We start from the raw sequence: 16,093 nt of genomic DNA, 5'->3' as shown, positions 1-16,093 counted from the left end.
TTTTTTTTTTTTTTTCATATTTTATATTGATTTTATATTTTATTTCAAGTAATAAACACTTGCTTCAGTTTTTATGGTTTAGTTTTAGTTAGGTGTAATAATACTGGTCAAAAATCTGTGAAATTATATTTTTAGGATTTATTATTAAAACCAAAGACACCAGGTACAAAAACTTAGATACTTAGTTATACTTAGCTATAAAATAAAATAATAAAACTAAGAAAAAAGTGTGAGAATAGCTATAGTGTCAGCAGCTAATTTTAAATCGTAAAACGTGGGTCAAACACAATAGAAATACATTGATGACAATGATTACATCTGTTTTGTCAATAGAGCTTTTCTGCTTATACATCTTTATTTATTAAGGCCTAGTCGGTTCTTGGTAAACTGCATGGAAATCAGTGTGGCTCAGGTTGATCAAGAACAAGTAGGCAGATTTCTGGCTCAGCAGGTGCAGGACTCTGTGTTTGTGTTTCAGCGTGATCCTGTACGCAAGACTGAACTTAACAAGCTCGAGCAGACCTGCAGCAATGAAGATTAATCCAATATTTGCGTTTCTCACAGTGGTACACGAATGAATATCAGTAAGACTGGAGGAGAATGTTAAACAGCCTCGGACTGATCAAACACGCTCAAGAGTCACTTTTACCTTCTTCGTGAGATGGATTGTCCCGGGGCTTCAGTTCAGCTGCAGTCTATTGTTCAATTACCAGATTCACTTCAGTACTTCGTTACTGTAGGCTGCTACATTATTCAAGTATAGCTTTGCTTTATCAGAGTAGTTGTGTTTACTGTAATAAATTACATTACATTTTAAAGCATAATATTGTACCTTTTACCTCTACGTCTTATAAAAACATATCGCTTCCGTTATTTTGTTGAGTTGATTATTTTCAATGAAGCTGCTGACTCGGTTTGTGATCTGGACTGATCCACTTGCAGCTGTTTTCGAGTCAACAACTCACTGATTCAGTGATTCAATTAGAATGATTAAAAATGAAGCCAAGAACTCTATATCGGCGCTTGAGCGCTTGCGCGAGACTGGTAGCACGAAAAGTAGCCCAAGTTATTTAGGACTAATTGCAGTATTGTTTGTTGTAAATTAAATCACATTTAGGTCATGACTGTCCGTTATTTGTGAACTATTTAAATCTGCTGGAAAGAGCTGTTTGAGCCTGTTGAAATCATGTGTTTGCGTGTCACGTCTGCAATTTTTAGGTAAAATAACACAAATTATTCATATCCATGCATCTTTCCCGCTGCCAGTTTGAAATAATATCAAATTAATATTTCGGTTTACATATTTTGTCCCACGTGACATCTATATAGTGTCATTTTACTGCTTGTCGCCACATTACACAAATTTAGTTTTACCTCTTTTTTTTTTTTTTAAATACTATATGGTATTTTTTTTTACTTGTTGCACACTTAAATTATTTATATTTTAAGTGCATTTAAGTTGATTGTTTTGATAGTGTGTTGATTTAATAAAACAGTTGCTTGAGATATAGTTTTTATTATTATTTAAAATTATTCTTTAAATATTTTTATTTTTGTGTTTATGTTTTTTAATGTCTGTGTCTATTTTTTTAATGTCTAGTTTTTAATAATATATAGACATATATATAGGCTAGCTAAAATAAATGATTCATCAGTACATTTTACTTTTAATACTTAAGTACATTTCAAAAATCAAGTACTTTTGTACTTTTACTCAAGTAAAATTGAAACCGAGTACTAGTACTGGAATAATATAGTGTTATATGTAGGCCTATGTGATCTGTCCTGACATGATGCTGAGCTCCAGACCGTCCAGACTCAGATCTGTGGGATGTTGTCAGTTTTAATTTGCACACGCTTTTAACAACAGATCTGTTGAACGGACCCCCGCAGTCCCTCAGTCCACTCACTGACCGCCTGATGATGAATTCTGCATCCAGAACTATTAAGCACTTGATTTAATAACAGATCAACTGCAGCACAGATTCTGAGAGTCAAGATCTGAGTCAGTCTGCTGGGAAATAAAATTATCTTTAACCCTGTAAAACCTGACATGTATAGCTGACAGATTTTTTATTTACAGTGGGTACGGAAAGTATTCAGACCCCCTTACATTTTTCACTCTTTGTGATATTGCAGCCATTTGCTAAAATCATTTCAGTTATTTTTTTTTCCTCATTAATGTACACACAGCACCCCATATTGACAGAAAAACACAGCATTGTTGACATTTTTGCAGATTTATTAAAAAAGAAAAACTGAACTATCACATGGTCTTAAGTATTCAGACCCTTTGCTCAGTATTTAGTAGAAGCATCCTTTTGATCTAATACAGCCATGAGTTTTTTTGGGAAAGATGCAACAAGTTTTTCACACTTGGATTTGGGGATCCTCTGCCATTCCTCCTTGCAGATCCTCTCCAGTTCTGTCAGGTTGGATGTAAACGTTGGTGGACAGCCATTTTTAGGTCTCTCCATAGATGCTCAATTGGGTTTAAGTCAGGGCTCTGGCTGGGCCATTCAAGAACAGTCACAGAGTTGTTGTGAAGCCACTCCTTCGTTATTTTAGTTGTGTGCTTAGGGTCATTGTCTTGTTGGAAGGTAAACCTTTGGCCCAGTCTGAGGTCCTGAGCACTCTGGAGAAGGTTTTCGTCCAGGATATCCCTGTGCTTGGCCGCATTCATCTTTCCCTCGATTGCAACCAGTTGTCCTGTCCCTGCAGCTGAAAAACACCCCCCCAGCATGATGCTGCCACCACCATGCTTCACTGTTGGGACTGTATTGGACAGGTGATGAGCAGTGCCTGGTTTTCTCCACACATACCGCTTAGAATTAAGGCCAAAAAGTTCTAGCTTGGTCTCATCTGACCAGATAATCTTATTTCTCACCATCTTGGAGTCCTTCAGGTGTTTTTTAGCAAACTCCATGCGGGCTTTCATGTGTCTTGCACTGAGGAGAGGTTTCCGTCGGGCCACTCTGCCATAAAGCCCCGACTGGTGGAGGGCTGCAGTGATGGTTGACTTTCTACAACTTTCTCCCATCTCCCGACTGCATCTCTGGCGCTCAGCCACAGTGATCTTTGGGTTCTTCTTTACCTCTCTCACCAAGGCTCTTCTCCCCCGATAGCTCAGTTTGGCCGGACGGCCAGCTCTAGGAAGGGTTCTGGTCATCCCAAACGTCTTCCATTTAAGGAATGGAGGCCACTGTGCTCTTGGGAACCTTAAGTGCAGCAGAATTTTTTTTGTAACCTTGGCCAGATCTGTGCCTTTCCACAATTCTGTCTCTGAGCTCTTCAGGCAGTTCCTTTGACCTCATGATTCTCATTTGCTCTGACATGCACTGTGAGCTGTAAGGTCTTATATAGACAGGTGTGTGGCTTTCCTAATCAAGTCCAATCAGTATAATCAAACACAGCTGGACTCAAATGAAGGTGTAGAACCATCTCAAGGATGATCAGAAGAAATGGACAGCACCTGAGTTAAATATATGAGAGTCACGGCAAAGGGTGTGAGTACTTAGGACTCTGAATACTTAGGACCATGTGATATTTCAGTTTTTCTTTTTTAATAAATCTGCAAAAATGTCAACAATTCTGTGTTTTTCTGTCAATATGGGGTGCTGTGTGTACATTAATGAGGGAAAAAAATGAACTTAAATGATTTTAGCAAATGGCTGCAATATAACAAAGAGTGAAAAATTTAAGGGGGTCTGAATACTTTCCGTACCCACTGTACGTTTGTGTTGATTTGTGCCGCAAAAACGAACGTTTGTGCTGGTTTGGTGTTTGTGATATTAAAGGGGTCATCGAATGCCCATTTTCCACAAGTTGATATGATTCTTTAGGGTCTTAATAAAAAAAAGTCTGTAACATAGTTTGGTTAAAATTTAGTGTGGTAGTGTCAAAAACACATTTTTTACCCTGTCAAAAACAGCTCTTTCCAGAGCATGCAGATTTGTAGCATTTTCCTTTAAATGTTAATGAGCTCTGCTGACCCCGCCCCTCTCTTCCGGGCTGCTCTCAGAGAGACTGTTTACTTTAGCCGCATTCATCGTGAAACTTGCTAATTAGCACATTATTAGGAAAGGCGATTTGCAAAGATTCATTACAAAACATTATACTGTCTTCTTCTGTAGATGAGGCTGGATCACGAATGATTCGCACGAACATTGAAGCATTTATGTAGATCGGGGGAGCATTCACTTCAGAAACAATGTAATCCACTGCGTCTTCAGCGGCTCAGATGTCGGGAGTAAATGACGACTGCTGTTCATTATTACATCCAACAACAAAACACCTCAATCGCTTAGGAGTCATTCTTGTCTGCATCTGCTCCGGCGGTGAAACAATGGAGGACTGATGACAGCTCACTCAGGGCGGAGCTAAGATAAGACACCAGTCCAGTCTGTGCTGAAACGCTACTGTCAATCAAACTATTGTGGGAGGGGCCTGTTTTTGTGACGTCACACAGACAGGCATCTGAGATCGGCTCGATTTGAGAAAGGGGAAAACATTTTAGTAGTTTAAAAAAAAACACTGGGTGGATTTCTATCATTTTAGGGTGTTTGTGTACACACTGCCAACACACATTTCAGTTCAAACAACTTGTAAAAGTGCACGTAGCATCCCATGACCCCTTTAATCATTATTTTTTTGAGTGCGTGACATCACTCTCCACCCTATGTTGCCCAAATCGCTCCAAATCAGCGCAGTTCGTTTGTGCCGTTGAAATGACCATCAAATATATTTCCCCTTCTTAGAAATAACAAACAGAATTCGAGGCAGTGACGTCACTATCCGTCCAAATCTCTCCAAACCGGTGCCGTTCGTTTGTGCTGGTTTGTGCCATTAAAATAAACAATGTAACCATGACCTCTTCTTAAATATAATGAAAACTTCACTCTCCACCCCATTTAGTGCGGCCACAGAGTTTTTAGGTTGCTATGTGATAGATAGATAGAAGACATCGTATCGATCCATATCGATGAATCGTTACACCCCTAATAGATAGACAGACAGACAGGTATAGATAGATAGATAGATAGATAGATAGATAGATAGATAGATAGATAGATAGATAGGAAATATTAGATAGAGTGGAAGCCTAAATGAACGGCAGCTTAATTGAGTCTAATGGGCTTCAGTGTGTTTAGATTTGGAATTTCGACAGTTTGAACAGTCTTGGCTCATCTGAACATTCCGTCAATGTAAGTCTGTGGGATTTTTATGATTTTTAATCTTCATTTTTAGGACAACCGTAAGTCCAATCAGTTAGAAAAGATATAGCACACCCGGTTAGATCAGTCTGAAGAGCCGGGCTGAGTTTGTAGAGATAAAGCTCTAGGAGGAGATAGAGTCTAGAGAGAATTTTAGTCTCAGAAGAATAATAATAATAAGTTTAAATAACATTTCAATAAGTTGGCTTTTGGCATATCATATTACTGTACATAATTACATGTCTACACATTTTTGATGTTCTTCTTGATTGTCCCTTGTACCTAATTTAGAAAAGATTCTCAGTAAATGCATGAAATTGTTTGTGGCATCACCAAGTACACGTGGAATGGGTTATTGTTATGTATCCAGCTATGGTGTAACTTAGAGGAAAACTCTGAATAACTTTGTGATTGTGAACGGAAACTTCAGAATATGTACAGAGTACAAATAGCATGGACTACTCTTTGTGTGACTGTAAAAAATACAGTTTGCATTTGCAAAGATGCGATTTGTTGGCATTTACACTTCAAGCACACAGTATCTACCACTGTTTACATTCAGCATACATTTATTCGACATCTTTTACACCATACTTTTCTATAATTCACTTCATGCCTTGGTGCAGGGTATTTTTGTCCCCAACAATGGGACAAGATTAAGTTACCTCCTCTAAGATACACAATGCCATGCAATAATCAAATTGGTCAGTATTTCCAATTTCCCAGACAGTATGTTGCATATGCTAAGCTCCCAATAGCATGGCAATAAAAGTACATTGTTCTTGAGGGAGCATTTTCCCCATGACACACATCTATTGTGCACTGCAATCATGGCGGATTTCACTGTTATAGCTTGACTAACCAATACAAAGACATTCATCAGATGGGTCGCAAAACAACGGTGCTGTTGCACACATTGGTAGTGTTATTGTTAACAGCGCTATGTTTATCAACCCCATGCCATACAATAACAACAACATGCTAACAATGCTAGCAGCACAAGCCCAGCTGGCCTTGCAACAGAAACTGCGTTTCTATTCAACGCACAATTTCCTATTGCTTTATAAATGTAGGATATTTTCCCAGTGAGTCCAGATGCAAACTTGTGTTTTGTGTTTGCGTGCATGATGCTTTGATGGAGAGCTGCTACTCACCAGCTGCACGCATGAGCTCCTGCTCGGAGGAGAGTCGCTGAAGTCAGTGTCGAGCGCTCCGATTGGACGAGTGAGTACACGCGCGCCTGCAAGCAGCCAATCACGTGTCAGATCTCAGTTTTTAATGTTCTGTTTCTCAATCAGTCGTTGGAGATTCATCAGAGTAATAAATAAATTAATTAATTAATTAATATTTATATATGGATAGACAGATAGATGATAGATAGATAGACAGACAGACAGATAGATAGATAGATAGATAGATAGATAGATAGATAGATAGATAGATAGATAGATAGATAGATAGATAGACAGAGAGACAGATAGATAGATAGATAGATCTGATCACCATGGCAACCCCTGCGCACACTGAATGCAGGGAGGTGTGTTACCCAGAGAAGTGCAGAAGCGTGCCGGCACGGAAGAAACACAAAGAGAACACTCTCAGAGACAATCCTGATGTTCTGTATGCTGACTATATTCAACTCAATGCGAGAAGAATCAAGAACAACTTCATTTTCTACACCACTATGATTAGTGCTTGGAAACTGGCCATCTGTGAGGAATACAAGCATGTATTTAAAGAAGGAATAGGCCGAGGTGGAAGACTAACTATTTGTGAAGCTGAAATGCTAGACACAGACAACCCCATTCTCACTATAACCTACTACACTAAAGGCACCTTCCTACTGCAAGGCAATGAAGCAAGCCTGAACTCATTTGAGGAGATTTTCCCCCTGCTGAAATCCAGAGTAGAGAAGGAGAGAGACGAGACTCGTGTGATCTGCACAGACTCTGAGGAGGAAGGCCCAGTGAATCCTCCACCTTCACCATCCCAACGTCAACTGAGAGACAGTTTAGCCCTACTAGAACTGGACTTCACTGAATTCAGAGAACACACTCAAGCACAACTCTCAGACACTAACACAAACATTTACATCCATGAGCGCAAAGATGAACTCCAGCAGCTGAAGAACAACACCAACTCTTCCATCACTGAACTCACAAGAGCTCTCAGAGAGCTGCAAGAAGAAAACCGAACTCTCCGCTTACAGCTATGCAAACTAGAGGAGGACACAGAGAAAAAAGAAGAGAACTTCTCCAGACAGCTGCAAGAGATGAGAGAACAGTTACAGAAAAACACAAAAGACAACACACTTCTTACAGCTTCTAATACAGACAAATCAAACTACACAAACACAGAAAGTGTACCTACGACAAACACAGAGATACCTGCAGCAACACAGGCCTCACCCGCCCAGGCCCCAGAACCTGATCCAGATGTTCTCCTCCTCATGGACTCTAATGGAAGGTTTGTAGACCCTCAGAAACTCTTCCCACACCAAAAAGTCACTGCAAAGCGATGTAGCACAACAGGCCACGCCCACCAGATCATCAGAGACGTCACAGGACACCCCTCATGTATTATCATTCACACTGGGACTAACGACCTTCACTCACTACGCAACAATACTGCTGATGCTGTGAGGAAAATGGCAGAAATCACCAGCAAAAAGTTCCCAGAATCCCGAATCATAATCTCTACGCTTCTCCCAAGACAAGACACACCCCCACACATCATCTACAGCATCAATGCTGAAATTTCCCTTGGCTGTTCTGCGCTCCCCAATGTACACCTGGCCCACCACCACCACATCGGCCTCCAACACCTGTATGATGGACTCCACCTACACAGAGACGGAGTGCGTATTTTTGCAAAGACCCTAAAGGATGCAGCCCTGGGCCGCAGTCCAGCATCACCGAGACACTTACTACCAATTCCAGAATACCAGCGGCCCATTCACCCCTACATGCCCAGACATCCCCCTTCGGCCCCGGTGAGGAAAGACATCACCTGGACAAACGTCACACATCGTCCACCACACCCACCAATGGCTCCCTACGCACCTGTAAACCAGCAGTCACCATCTTCACATCCACCTGTTGCCCAACAAACACCAGTAAGCAAGAAGAAACCAAAAGCCACCCCACACCAAGAGAAGCCCCCACAGCTGAGAGCACAGAGCTACGCTGAAGCTGCAGCCCGGCCCCCTGCTGCACCCAGCACCTCCACACCTGCCAGCGAACTGAGCCACATCAGAGAGATGCTGCAGACACTGTGCAAACAGCTCCTGAACAGATAAGGACAATATGCACAAACACAGTGCAATAAGATTGACAAAAAATGCACAAAAAAATAAAATAAAAAATTGCACTAATGTAAATTGTTTACCATATACTGTACATTCTCACAGGTTATTTTCTCTCTGTCTTACAAAATAGGTTTATCTTTGATAATACTAATGCGTTCATTTCATATAAGTTGTTGGAATATCCAGGGTCTTCATTCTTCAACTTTTGGTACTAAAAGCACAGACCCAGAATTCTGAAGAATCTAATCTCTATATTTATGAATAAAAAATTTGAAACAACTAAAGATGGTGTTAATTTGGCTACAAATGAAATCAATTACATATTTCAAAAAGCAGCATATATAAGTAAATTGAAAAAGAAAGGCAAAAAATTCACTAAAAAAACACCAAAAGATGAAAAATGGTTTGACACAGACTGCAAAACATTAAGAAAACAACTTAGAAAATTATCTAATCTGAAACATAAAGAACCATACAACACCAACATAAGAACTGAATATTGTTCAAATCTAAAACAATACAAAGACACAATTAGAGCAAAAGAGCAGCACCATCTGACCAAAAGTTTACAAGAAATAGAACATTCAATAAACCATAATCAGTTCTGGGATATGTGGAATAATCTGAGCACAACAAAACCACAAGACCTACCAAATAGATAGACAGATGATAGATAGATAGATAGATAGATAGATAGATCGAGACAGACAGACAGACAGATAGATAGACAGACAGATAGACAGACAGACAGATACATAGATAGATAGACAGATGATAGATCGATCGATAGACAGATGATAGATATAGACAGATGATAGATAGATAGACAGATAGACAGATAGATAGACAGATGATAGATAGATAGATAGATAGATCGATAGACAGATAGATAGATAGACAGATGATAGATCGATCGATAGACAGATGATAGATAGATAGATAGATAGATAGACAGACAGATGATAGATAGACAGATGATAGATAGATAGATAGATAGATAGATAGATGATAGATAGACAGATGATAGATCGATCGATAGACAGACAGATAGACAGATGATAGATAGACAGATTATATATGATAGATTGACAGATAGATAGACAGATGATAGATAGATAGACAGATGATAGATAGACAGGTGATAGATAGATAGAGACAGATGATAGATAAACAGATGATGATAGATAGATAGACAGATGATAGATATACAGATGATAGATAGATAGACAGACAGATGATAGATAGATAAATGATAGATAGATAGATAGATAGATAGACAGACAGATGATAGATGGATAGATAGGCAGATGATAGATGGATAGATAGATAGACAGACAGATGATAGATAGATAGACAGACAGATGATAGACAGACAGATAGATAGATATAGATAGATAGATAGATAGATAGATAGATAGATAGATAGATAGATAGATAGATAGATAGACAGATAGATAGATGATAGATAGATAGATAGATCGATAGACAGACAGATAGACAGATGATAGATTGATCGATAGACAGATGATAGATAGATAGATAGACAGATGATAGATAGACAGACAGACGATAGATAGATAGACAGATGATAGATAGACAGATGATAGATGGATAGATAGATAGATAGATAGATGATAGATAGATAGACACACAGATGATAGATCGATAGATAGACATTTACAAATATCGCTTTAAGTTACGTAATCAGATTACTTTTGCATTACTTTTACTTTTAATTTGCAAGACAGTACAAGAAAGTAGTTACTTTTTCAAATAAGTTACTTTGTTTTCCCATTTACTGACAGTCCTCCTGTCCCCGTGTTGAGAGCAACTGGAGTAAGAGCAGAGGCACTTCCTCCCATTTAATAATAATTATAATAATAATAATAATTATTATTATTATTATATGGCTTTTATTCAAAAATACTATTCACTTCATAGTAATAATAATAATTATTATTATCATCGTAATCATTTATTATTATAAAGTGTGAACAGTTTATTTGAATAAAATAGCACCCTGCCAAATTCAAAGACTCCATTTAACAAATTTCATTCTGCAAAAATTCAAGTATTGCACTAGACAGGTCACATGACATACAAAAACAGGTTTATATTCAAATGAAAAAGGATTTCTACAAAAATCATTACAACAATTAGCAGATGGCAAATTTGATTTCACTGTTTTTAATCAATCACAAACATCAATCAATTTAGCAGTCACACAAAAAATCTATAAAAAACCTCTTAAATAATAACCTTAGTGTCACTGAACTACAAACAAACCATAGTCTATATAACTAAACAGCATTAATATCTTGTACCTAAAATGTCCTATAGAACATCAACCTCTCAAACAAACAAATAATAATAGCATTCTCTCAGCATGGTTCTCAAAACACACTGGACAGATAAAGATGACGGCAGCCACGAACATTCCAGAGAAGTTTTTACGATAACAAGATCTCTCCAGCTGATTTAGCTCTAAAACCCAACCAATCCAGCAGCGCTTCTCTGGCTTCCTGAAGCGCTCTGTCTGCCTGAACCCAACTGAGACAGACTAGACGCTCTCGAGTTAAGAGCCGAGCACACGGATCCATTCGCTCTGGAGGACGTTGAGGCTTTGGACTGAGGACTGACTGAGCCGCCTGAGCGAGAGCCTCCGTCAGCCCTCTGGTGGTTGGAAGAGTAAGAGGACTCTCGGCTCCTCTCAGGGGCCTCAAACTCAAGTGGCTCCTGTAAAGGTGGGGAGGTACGACACAAGCTGACTGAACTCAGAGGCACTTCCTGTTGGGAATGAGGCCGGGGAAAGTCTTCAGTGTTAGCAGGAGGTTCTGAATGAGTCCTGGATTCAGGTTGAGGGATGTCTGCCGTCTGTGTGGTGATTAGAGAAATAAGAATAATATTGTAATTAAATACTGATAAACATTAAAAATCAATCAAAATAAATGCACTACCATTTAAAAGTTTGGGGTTGAAAGTTTTATTAATGTTTTCCAAAAATGTCTCTTCTGCTCACTAAGGCTGCAGTTATTTGACGAAAAAAAAAAAAGAATTAAAACAGCAATATTATGAAATATTATATATAAATTATATTATTATAAAATATAATTTATGCCTGTGATCAAAGTGTCCTTTTGTTGCATTATAAATGTATTTTCTGTTACCCTTTTGATCAATTTAATGCATCCTTGCTGAATGAAAACATTAATATGTAATATAATTATATATATTAGTGCTGTCAAACGATTAATCGCGATTAATCGCATCCAAAATAAGTTTTAGTTTACATAATATATGTGTATACTACGTATATTTATGTATAGATAAATACAAACACATGCATGTATATATTTGAGAAAAACATGTTGTTTATATATTAAATATGTTTATATATAAGAATATAAATATATATATATATATATATATATATACACAGTATATACAGTATATATAAATACAATATATTACATTTACATTTAGTCACTTATATTACATTTATATTAACATGAATAAAAATATATATTTGTATTTTTAAAATTGAACTGACCGCAAACTTTTAAATAGTAGTTAATAAATCATAAAACAAACAAAACAAATAAATAAAATAAACGTTTCTTTATTATTATTGAATATTTTTTGTTTCTCTTATTTCTACCCACTGCTAAACTCTCCCTCCTCTCCTCATTTCTCTGGTTTTCTTGGCCGACGTGTGTCCTCTCTGTTGAGGAGAGCTGAGGATGCCCAAGAAGCCCAAAGTCTGATTGGTCTATTCCAGCCATAGACGCAAACTGGCCAAGCCTAACATACAGCCAAGTATGAAAATGCCAATGAAATTTTTGAAGATTCAACATTTTAAAAACAGTATGGCATCAAGACTTTTGATTAAACGAGGCATAAACAGTAATGCATAAATCATTCAGTAGATAGTAGTAAAATGTGAGATCAGACAGACCCAGCGTCTTTCAGCAGATCTAGGAATGCGTGGAATTTTTGGAAGGAGGATTCGATGCTTTCCAGCACATGTTCATCCTCCAGGACAGAGGCGCTGAGATGGGCTTCAGACAGGGATTGATTCAGACTGCGCAAACGCTCATTCTCCAGCTCCAGCTGCAGGAAGAGACATATTAATATATACGCTCACATAACTTTTCATTTTACAAGCAGAATAACGGGGGATACTTGTACCTCCACCAGGCGAGAGTTGGTTTTCAGCCTGTTGTTCCTCTCCCCTGCCAGCCTCAGACGACACTCTTCCAGCGCCACCTGTGCGTGAAGAGAGGAACTGCACTGTATTGTCCTTTATATATTTACATTTAGTCATTTTGCAGACGCTTTTATCCAAAGCGACTTACAATATATATAGCGGCACCAAACCAGTTACCATCTCATACATTTAAGCCACGCTCAAAAAAAACAATACATAAATAACAAATATTCTGATTGTCATTACATTAGACTACAAAATATCAAAATCTTGTGTCACTGTACACTACTTCAGCTTTGGGCATTTTTTGTTGTTGTTATAATAATAATAAAACTGGAACTTTTTGTCATGATATAATTTATCTTTGCTACTATTCATGAATTATATTTGTTATTTTACTGCTGTCCTAGTTTTCAAACTATGGAAAGTAATCATAAAAATGAGAATTACATGATTATTACATATTTAACAATAATAATCTAAACGGAAGGATGAACATAAGCCATTACAATATTTATTGTTTGAACATTATTTATATATTTTTCAAAACATTTGACTTTACCACCAATCCAATCGATTTTGCTTTGTTTGTTTAAGTTAGTGTGCTTGTCTACAGCAGTGTGATTGAAGAGCTTGAGATGAAGTATGAGATTCATGCTGCATTAAGAAAACAACAAAAAGGTGTGCATTTCCAATCAACTGGGGATTTTGTCAAATTATGCAAAGTGTTTTTTATTATTTGTGTGCATTTAAAATACATACAACCCTAACCATAAAATTAGCTTTACTAAATAGCTTTAAACTATACAAATGCAATACATTATATGAGAAGCGGTGGAAATGTACACGACGTCCATTACTGAAAAACTGAGGGAAAGGAATACTCGTGTCATGTGATGCATGTTGGAAAGTTTTAGTGGACAAATTAAATAAACTGAAAATCTGAAAAGTGTATTTTAAAAGGATAGTTCATCCAAAAATGACAATTTGCTGTTAATTTCCTCATTGAGGCTATCCAAGATGTAGATGATTTTTCTTCAGCAGAACAGTAAAGAAGATTTTTAGCTGAACTCAAGGTCGTTGGTAAATCATAAAATGCAAGGCAGTGGTTACCGTCCAAAAAAATGAAAAAGCATATCAGGCAACACAAAAATGTCTGGTTCACGAATGAATCATTATTTTTAATCAATAACCAGTTCACCAAATCAGACTGAATCATCTGAAATAGTTTGCGCCTCGAGCAGCACAGATCAAGTTACTCAATCAAAAAGTTCCTCAATCAAAACTCACTTTCGGATGTGCCAGACAGTCACTCCAAATCAAAATTTGCCAAAAGTAACTACATGATCCTATGATGCTAGGTTTTGCCGACTCATAAATTGCTCTAGTTCCTCCAACAGTCACTGAACTGAGAACTGATGAGCTGCCGATAATGTTGTAAATAATGCACAGACTGAACAACACCTCAATATATCATCAGGAAACACAGGTATTCGTTTTGTGCCGCCTGATATGCTTTTGTTTGACCCTCAAAGTGACGGCAGCTGTTGACTTGCATTTTATGAATCACCAAGGACCACAGATTTATCTAAAAATCTTCTTTACAGTTCTGCAGAATCCATGTGACCTCTTGAAAAACTAAAGTGAGAATGTGTTTTATTTTTTCTAGCTCTCTTAACAAGCACATGAGAGGGAACAATTGGACAGGCTGTTACTGCGGCACCTGTAATCGATTATTCTCCCTCTCTAGTCGTCTGAACTGGTAACTTGTGATTTTCTCCTGAGGACCCGGTACATCTGCACCATCCACCTCCTCCGACTCTGACTCCGTCTCAACGGTTACCCGCACAGAGGTGGCGTTCTGATGAAGAAAGCCATCATGACATCCTCAACACATTCCACACTGAAGGTCTTCGCAGAAATTCTCATCCGAAATGTTTGCACGCTAAAAAAATAAATACGACCTTCACGTTGTTTCAATCCTGTTTTTTCGTCCGTCATAAAAAATTCGGACCAGATTTTCTGCGTTTTCGCATCTGTAGCAAGCATTTTGATAGGAAAGGAAGACGAATACGAAAAAAAACGCATACGAAAATTTCGGATTTTAGAGTTTTAAAAAATGCGACTCAACTTACAAGTCAGTCTACTAAATGTATAATAGTCAACGTAAAAATTTACATGAAGAAATTTAGCAATTAAACAGTCCTTACTTGAAAACTCTGGTCTGTCAGCCCATCAGTCTGTGATGCACCTCTTTATGGACAAACAGAGACACGTTCACTCATCTTATTGACTAGAATGGAAGTATTGAAGGATTGAATTGCTACTCCTACATCTGGATACATTCTGGAACAGTTCCTGTTCAACCTGTCTGAAATCTATCCTACAAGTGATATCGCTAGCATCTTTGTGCTTACCTCTGTAAGCCAGCCCGTGCAGCAGTGCGCCACGGGACGTACCCCACTGAACCAGGCCGAGGAGGCCTCCACACAGAGTTTACAGACGACGACCGGCGAGATCCTGCAGAGAATGGCATTAAATGGTCCAAAAGAACAAAAAATAAATAAATAGACAAAATACTGCACATACCAATTCGATGTGTAGCTTTTCCTGCATTCTTCCTCCTTAACTGCCGTGATTGATCAAGAGTGCTTTTGGGAGAAGGAGGTTTAAGCCACAGATACTGAAACACAACACATCGACAATGAGTTCATGTAGCCAATATCCAACCATCTAAAACATATAAACATGCAAGAGTTGTCTGACCTGTGAGTCATGGCTTTTAGTGTTCATGAGAACTTTTTTGAGCACAGTCTTCACCACATTATTATCTAAGAGACAAATGACAAAACAATGTGATTTGGAGGTCTACCTTGCTGTCTTAGAGTGCAAGTGCTGACCAGGTACCATTATCATTTTGTTCATTAGAATATTACGTCAACATAAAACCGCATTCACAACCCATTTTATGTTTGTAATGTAATGTATTTGTAAATACACCAAAATATTAGATGATAAAAAAGTATAATACCATTCAAACATTTGTAAGAAATCAGTAACTTTTTCTTTGAAAGACATGGGCTTAAATTGAAATAAAATGACAGTAAAAAGATTCATAAAGTTACAAAAGATTTCTACAAAAATATAATAATAAAATAATAATAGCCCAACTGTTTTCAACATTGATAATAATAATAATATTTAATGTTTCTTGAGCATCAAACCTTTTAAACCACTAATTAATAGTATAGTAGTATATTAACTATATTAATTAGTATTAATAGTATATTAAAACTAATATATATATATATATATATATATATATATATATATATATATATATATATATAAATATATATATATATA

The 16,093-nt window shown here is 37.5% G+C and overlaps 2 protein-coding genes across 3 annotated transcripts in view; both read right to left on the bottom strand.

Annotated features, from left to right (window-relative positions):
* Positions 1–6,401, bottom strand: part of LOC107556211 (calcineurin-binding protein cabin-1-like) — a 134,075-nt gene extending 127,674 nt beyond the window's left edge. The window contains exon 1 of the mRNA XM_016239263.1: positions 6,368–6,401. The gene's annotated coding sequence lies outside the window, so the exon portion shown is untranslated. The remainder of the gene's footprint in view (positions 1–6,367) is intronic.
* A 4,345-nt stretch (positions 6,402–10,746) lies between these two features.
* LOC107556223 (centrosomal protein of 78 kDa-like) overlaps positions 10,747–16,093 on the bottom strand; it is a 13,188-nt gene continuing 7,841 nt past the window's right edge. For both annotated transcript variants that reach the window (XM_016239276.1, XM_016239277.1), the window contains exons 8-16: positions 15,494–15,558; positions 15,317–15,410; positions 15,145–15,247; positions 14,938–14,980; positions 14,451–14,588; positions 12,709–12,786; positions 12,476–12,630; positions 12,183–12,321; positions 10,747–11,394 (exon numbers count right to left, since the gene is read on the bottom strand). In XM_016239276.1, coding sequence (XP_016094762.1) covers positions 11,005–11,394; positions 12,183–12,321; positions 12,476–12,630; positions 12,709–12,786; positions 14,451–14,588; positions 14,938–14,980; positions 15,145–15,247; positions 15,317–15,410; positions 15,494–15,558 — 1,205 coding nt within the window. In that variant the 3' untranslated portion in view covers positions 10,747–11,004. The remainder of the gene's footprint in view (positions 11,395–12,182; positions 12,322–12,475; positions 12,631–12,708; positions 12,787–14,450; positions 14,589–14,937; positions 14,981–15,144; positions 15,248–15,316; positions 15,411–15,493; positions 15,559–16,093) is intronic.

Source organism: Sinocyclocheilus grahami, unplaced genomic scaffold (genome assembly GCF_001515645.1).
Source record: "Sinocyclocheilus grahami isolate Dianchi unplaced genomic scaffold, SAMN03320097.WGS_v1.1 scaffold560.1, whole genome shotgun sequence".
Lineage (NCBI taxonomy): Eukaryota > Metazoa > Chordata > Actinopteri > Cypriniformes > Cyprinidae > Sinocyclocheilus > Sinocyclocheilus grahami.
Note: the sequence above shows the minus strand (reverse complement) of the source record. Positions and strands in the feature narration are given on the sequence as shown.